Source organism: Myotis davidii, unplaced genomic scaffold (assembly GCF_000327345.1).
Source record: "Myotis davidii unplaced genomic scaffold, ASM32734v1 scaffold648, whole genome shotgun sequence".
Lineage (NCBI taxonomy): Eukaryota > Metazoa > Chordata > Mammalia > Chiroptera > Vespertilionidae > Myotis > Myotis davidii.
In genome coordinates, this window is record NW_006299603.1 from 1,149,188 (window position 1) to 1,156,142 (window position 6,955).

Below are 6,955 nucleotides of genomic sequence, written 5' to 3' on the forward strand. Positions count from 1 at the left end.
ACAATCCCCACCCTCTCACCAGGGATCGAGCCTGAAACCTAGGCAGTGCCCTGACCAGGAATGGAACCTGGACCCTTCAGTCTGCTGGCTGACTCTCTCTCCACTGAGCCAAATTGGCTAGGGCTGGGTTGTCTTTTTATTATTGAGTTGTAAGAGTTCTTGATATGTTTTGGAGACTAGGCCCTTATGAGATACACTAGACTAGAGGCCTGGTGCGTGAAACTCGTGCATGGGGCGGGGGTCGGGTGTCCCTCAGCCCAGCCTGCACCCTCTCCAATCTGGACCCCTTGGGGGATGTCTGACTGCCGGTTGGACATCCCTCACAATCTGGGACTGCTGGCTCCTAACCACTACCCTGCCTGCCAGCCTGATTGCCCCCTAACCGCTGCCCTGCCAGCCTGATTGATACCTAACTGCTCTCCTGCTGGCTTGATCACCCCCAACTGTCCTGCCCTACAGGCTTGGTTGCTCCCAACTCCCTCTCCTGCTGGCCTGAACTCGCCCCCAACTGCCCTCTGCAGGCCTGATGGCCCCCAACTGCCCTCCCCTGCCAGCCCAGTTGCCCGTAACTGTCCTCACCTGCCAGATATCTTGTGACCATCTTGTGATGACGTTATGGTGGCCATCTTGTGACAACGTCGCACGACACCACCTGGGCTTTTGTTATACAGGATGATTTGCATATAATTTTTAGGAAGAATTTTGAGTTTTGAGATTTTTGAGATTAAGTAATATCTAAATATTTTTAGATTGCCCTGCTTCAGATTCACAAAGGGGACTACATTGTGATTCTCTGGCCATTGTTGTCATAATTGACTTTTTCTTATTTATTTAAGGGATGAAGATGCCCCCGCTAAAATTCCTGATGAAGAAGCCACAAAGCCTGATGGCTGGTTAGATGATGAGCCTGAATATGTAGCTGATCCAGATGCGGAAAAGCCAGAGGATTGGTAAAAGTTTCAGTTAACTTTTTAATTACCTGCTTTTTAAGAAAATAAATTTTTATTGATTTTAAAGAGGAAGAGAGAGAAACATCAATGATGAGAGTGAGTGAATGATTGGCTGCCTCCTACATCCCCCCTACTGGGGATTGAGCCCGAAACCCAGGTATGTGTTCTGACCTAGAATGGAATCGGTGACCTCTTGATTCATGGGTTGACACTCAAACACTGAGCCACACGAACCGGGCTAATTGCCTGCTTTTTTATTGAAGTAAAAGCTTATACATGAAGCTAGCTGAGTGCCCAAACTTAAGTGTGGAGCTCAACAGATTTTATTTATTTATTGATTGATTGATTGATTGTTAATCCTCACCAGAGGATTTTTTATTTTTAATGGAACGCTTCACGAATTTGCGTGTCATCCTTGTGCAGGGGCCATGCTAATCTCTGTATCATTCCAATTTTAGTATGTGTGCTGCTGAAACGAGCACAGAGGACATTTTTTCCAATGCTTTTCAGAGAGTGGAAAGGAGGGAGGGACGGGGAGAAAGAGAAACATTGATGTGAGAGACACATCGATTGGATTCTCCACAACACAATCCAGGTACATGCCCTTGACCGGGAATTGAACCCACAGCCCTTGGGTGCTGGGGCTGATGCTCTAACCACTGAGAAACACAGGGCAGGGTGATTTAATTATTTTGTGTGTCTCTTTTTAATGCACCTCTCATGAGAAACTAGTTACTAGAAATGCAGGAACAGCATGGTGCTCTATAGGATGACACTGAAAGCATTCCTACAGGATTTCAGGGGTCCCCTGGGATGGCAATTCATAGTCCTACATCACAGAACCCATTTGTAACTGGTTTATTTCTCCACAGGGATGAAGATATGGATGGAGAATGGGAAGCTCCTCAGATTGCCAACCCTAAGTGTGAGTCGGCCCCTGGATGTGGTGTCTGGCAAAGACCTATGATTGATAACCCTAACTATAAGGGCAAATGGAAGCCCCCCATGATTGACAACCCTAACTACCAGGTGTGTATCTCTCTCTGGTGTTCTGTTTTGTTTTTTATTTATTTATTTATTTTTTAGATACATTTTTATTGATTTCAGAGAGGAAGGGGGAGAGAGAGCTAGAAACATCAGTGATGAGAGAGAATTATTGCTCAGCTGCCTCCTGCACGCCCTGCACTAGGAATCGAGCCTGCAACCTGGACATGTGCCCTTGACCGGAACCGAACCCGGAACCCTTCAGTCCGCAGGCCAACACTATCCACTGAGCCAAACTAGCTAGGGCTGTTTTGTTTAAATCCCTACCTGAGAATATGTTTCACTGCTTTTAGGGGGAGTGTCAGGGAGAAGAGAGAAACATTGATTGGTTGCCTCTTGTACTCGCCCCTACCGGGAATTGAATTGGCAAACTTTCACTCCAACCAACTGAACCACACCATCCAGGGCGAAGTGTGTGCCTTTTAATGTGCTTCATTGATCTGGTTGTGTTCAGATGGAAGTTTTGTCTGTAGTGAGGCTGCTGGGTTGATCACTATTTTCAAGCGATTGAATTACAAAGTAAACTTCATTAATATAGAGAGACCTTAATATGTTCAATGTTGAAAAGATAAACCTAGAAACTGGAAAGAAGCTTTCATAATTGCTTTGTACTTTTGTTTAAAAAAAAAGAAAAGACAAATGGAAAACTTGCAATTTGAGTACCCTGCTATCCTGTGGCAGGGGTGCTGCAGCCACAGGGTACAGAGTGGCAACCTGTGATTTTTAGAGAGTGGAAGGGAGGAAGAGAGACTAAGAGACATTGTTTGGTTGCCTCCCGCATGCATCCTCCTGATCAGGGATGGGGATTAAGCCTGCAACCAAGGTCCGTGCCCTTGACCGGAATTGAACCTGGGACTCTTCAGTGTGAGAGCTGACAATATCCACTGAGCCAAACCGGCTAGGACTTAAATGTTTTTTGTTTTTGTTTTTTTATATCTATTTTATTGATTTTAGGGAGGAAGGGAAAGGGAGAGAGAGATAGAAACATCAATGATGAGAGAGAATCATTGATTGGCTGCCTCCTGCATGCCCCCCACTGGGGATGGAGCCCACAACCCAGGCATGTGCCCTTGGCCGGAATTGAACCCGGGACCCTTCAGTCCGCAGACCAACACTCTATCCATTGAGCCAAACCACCTAGGGCTTAAATGTTGTTTTAATCATGCAGTCAAACAATCAAATTAGTTAAAAGTTGCCCTTTAAAAAAACTGCACTTTGGCTGTTTTTTTTTGATGGCCATTTAGATGGATTGCCTTTTTTTTTTTTTAATCCTTGATGCAGTAGTCATCCTTGTGCATGTCTGAGTGTACGTAGCAACTATTTCTCTAGGTAGTTACTAAGAAGTGAAATTGCTGGTTGAAGATCATTTAAATTTCATTTTATTTGTTTTTTAGATATATTTTTATTGATTTCAGAGAGGAAGGGAGAGAGAGAGAGAGAGAAACATCAATGATGAGAGGGTATCACTGATTAGCTGCCTCCTGCATACCTCCTACTGGGGGTTGAGCCTGCAACCTGGACTTGTGCCCTGACCTGACCAGGAATAGAACCATCACTTCCTGGTTCATAGTTCGATGCTCAACCATTAAGCCACGCCGGGTGGGTAATCATTTACATTTTAAATCACCACTGAAGAAATCTGTACCGATATAGGCTCCCACTCCTGCTAGCAAACTAATGGAGGCTTTTGGAATGTGCCAGGCACAGCGAGGTATTGGTCTAGATGAAGGGCATGGATATTAGAAATTGAAAGTAGTTGATGTTCAGATATCTTAGAGGCATAGTGTAAAACATCAGTAGCATTTATTGTTTTCTTCCTGTTACTCAGTTAAGTTCCAGAAATTCAGCACTTACTTCATTTATCATGCGAAATTCATCTTAATTTTTATTTAGGTTCATCATAAATTTGTGTTGATCATTATCTGAAATGATTTTTAAAAATATTTTTCTCTAGGGAATCTGGAAACCCCAGAAAATACCAAATCCAGATTTCTTTGAAGATCTGGAACCTTTTAAAATGACTCCTTTTAGTGCTATTGGTTTGGAACTGTGGTCCATGACCTCGGACATTTTTTTTGACAACTTTATCATTTGTGGCGATCGAAGAGTAGTTGATGATTGGGCCAGTGATGGATGGGGTCTGAAGAAAGCTGCCGACGGGGCTGCCGAGGTTTGTGCTTGCTTGTTCCTTGGCATTTATATCTGCAATTGCTACTTTTGTAAAAACCTATCATCTATGGTTTATCTTCCCTTATTTGGGAATATTGTTATAAAAAGTGGTTGTTTGCCTACTAAAGACAAAATACTGGGGTGTTGGACATGATTGCTTTTGTCTCATGCAGTGGCTTTAGAATCTTTCTTATGTGTAAGGTGATTTATTTATTTAAAATATATTTAACAAACTTGCCATTCAGGGTATATTTTAATGCACTCTTAAATGTTGAATCTTGATTTACTCATATGTGGAATTTTCAAAAAATTGGTCATATGGCTGAGGTATAAATTGGAGAGCCAGAGGCACTAAGATCAAGAAATTATTCATTCACTGGTTCCTGAAATTAAGTCTTTTGCTGATGATTAAAAGCCAGCTTTTAAACCTGTGAAAGGGAAATCACCTTGATGATACGGAGAACAAGAAAATTGAGGATTTTCTCCTCTTTCCTTTTTTTGCTATATGAACATCTTGGCTTGAACCTTGGTGGAGCCTGAGTAGTACCATGTAGTCATTGAACAGTGGAACAGTGCTCACTATATTTGGTGTCAAAAGCTAGAACTTGACATCAGTCACGTCTTGTTTTTCAGCCAGGTGTAGTGGGGCAGATGCTGGAGGCAGCCGAAGAAGACTGTAGCGCTGCCTGTGTTCCTTGTAATCCTCTTCTGCTGTTCTGGCAAGGTATGAGTATTGGTTCGGTTTGGTTTCGAGACATTTTTAGAAAGAACTCTTATGATATTAAAAAATATATTGCCTGAGGCTTTCTTTCTAGCAGTTCAGTTGTGACCGGATCGCATTTGGTGTTGACTTCTGAACCCTTATTCACTACTCTTGGCGGCCATGTATTGTACTCAGATGGGAGTAGCATTTGTAGCCCCTTCATTTCTAGTAGTATTTAAACCACTCTCCTTAATATTTGTCAGCAGCTTTCTAGGGCAGGAAGGAAAACAACAAAAAACTTAGATATAAATCTGGCCATTTGGGCATAAACTAGCTTTTCCTCTTGGCAGAGCTGTTTCTATTCATAAACTTTATAATTCTCATTACCAGGTTCCTCCCTTAGCATCCCTAACCCCTTTGACCTCCCTCTGCACACAAATACATGTAGGGTAAACAGCCTGTTTTTCTTATTCAACCTTTGTTACATGCAGTCAAAAATAAAATTTTGCTTAGGCTCTACTTCTGCTAGATGAGGATGATGCTTTACCTTGCATTCAAGATGTTCTGTAATCTGACCCCCAGAGTGCCTTTTCCAGCTTTGTCCCCACCACTCTCTTGCCACTGGGCCTCAGTCACTGTGACTGTTTAAACCCCTTTGTTTGTACTGTTCCTTTTCTCTGAAACCCCACACACTCTCACCCAAGAAAAGACTCTCAGGGCAGGGAGTATCTCTTACTCATTTCCATATATCCTAGTATACAGCCTGGGACAGAACTTTGCTCTTTAGGCTTTTAATAATTATATGATAACGTAAAATGTGAACAAAATGGCTGTACTGTGGGGAAATATTTCAGAAGCAGTCCAGTCCTGTGGAGTACAAGAAGACTGATGCTCCTCAGCCAGATGTGAAGGAAGAAGAAGAGAAGGAGGAAGAAAGGGACAAGGGAGATGAGGAGGAAGAAGGTGAAGAGAAACTTGGTAAGAAGTAGACCCCAAAATATCTGCTTTCACCCAAGACTCTAAGATGTTCAAACCCTTATAAACAAGTTACTGTAAAGATTGTTTTAGACAATTAATGCTAATTATCTAATTACCCAAAACAGTTGTAAGGTTTGCTGAGTTGTTTAACTTCTGTTTTAGAAGAGAAGCAAAAAAGTGATGCTGAAGAAGATGGCGACACTGTCAGTCAAGAGGGCGAAGATAGGAAATCTAAAGCAGAGGTAACAGGAAGGGGGAACATGTTTTGTATTTTAAGCACCTAAGTTGAAAGTACATTTAAGTAGAGGGAATATTTTCATAAGGTAATTTTCAGTGGTCATGGCTGTAAAAATTCAATTAAAGCCAATTTTATAAAAGTGAAATTCTTAGAAATACAGGTCAGCATGTTATAACTTCAAATTATATCTGAATCTCCGAAGTATTTTTCTGTCTGAAAATGCTTTTGGAATAAGCAGAGTTGTAGGAGAAAACTAATACAATGATTTCTGAGATGGCAACTGTAGGTTATTATTTTAGTCTATCTCTTCATCCACCTCCCCTAATTGTGACCTTAAAAAATATTTCTTGTATAAATCCCGTGTGTTGTAAAATTTCTGTCCCAGTTGCTCACGGATTCATTTATTTATTCAATAAGTAGTTTTGGAGTGCTCATTATATGCCAGGCATTGTCAGTGAACAAGACAGACAAAGATAACCTACCTTTGGGGAGCTTAATTTCTAGTGGGAGGAAACAGACAATTATCAGTAGACTTGATAAGGAAGTACCTGAATGAATGTTAGAAAGTGATGGGCCATGAAAAAGAAAAGTACGATAGGAAAGGCTATCAGAAGTGCTGGGATGCAGTGTTAAAGATGGTAGGCCTCGTTGGAGAGGTGACGTTTGAGTGAAGACTTGACAGATATGGGCAGCCATTGTAGGTTTTGGGACTAAGTAGGTCTGTTCACTCTGGCTGCTGTGTTTTCTACAGACCAAGTAGAATCAAGGAGACTGGATAGGAGGCTGCTGTGCGAATCACGTTAGATACGGTGGTCCTGAGTAGGGTGAAATGATAGGAAAGGAGGATGTGGGCTTCTGGAGCTGGGTTGGATG

General features: G+C 42.1%; 1 protein-coding gene across 1 annotated transcript in view; it reads left to right on the forward strand.

Annotated features, from left to right (window-relative positions):
- The window catches only part of CANX (calnexin), a 17,509-nt gene that overhangs the window by 7,747 nt on the left and 2,807 nt on the right, over positions 1–6,955 (forward strand). The window contains 7 exon segments of the mRNA XM_006775385.2: positions 837–950; positions 1,823–1,979; positions 3,949–4,164; positions 4,797–4,834; positions 4,836–4,887; positions 5,721–5,844; positions 6,007–6,086. Of these exon segments, the coding sequence (XP_006775448.1) occupies positions 837–950; positions 1,823–1,979; positions 3,949–4,164; positions 4,797–4,834; positions 4,836–4,887; positions 5,721–5,844; positions 6,007–6,086 (781 nt within the window).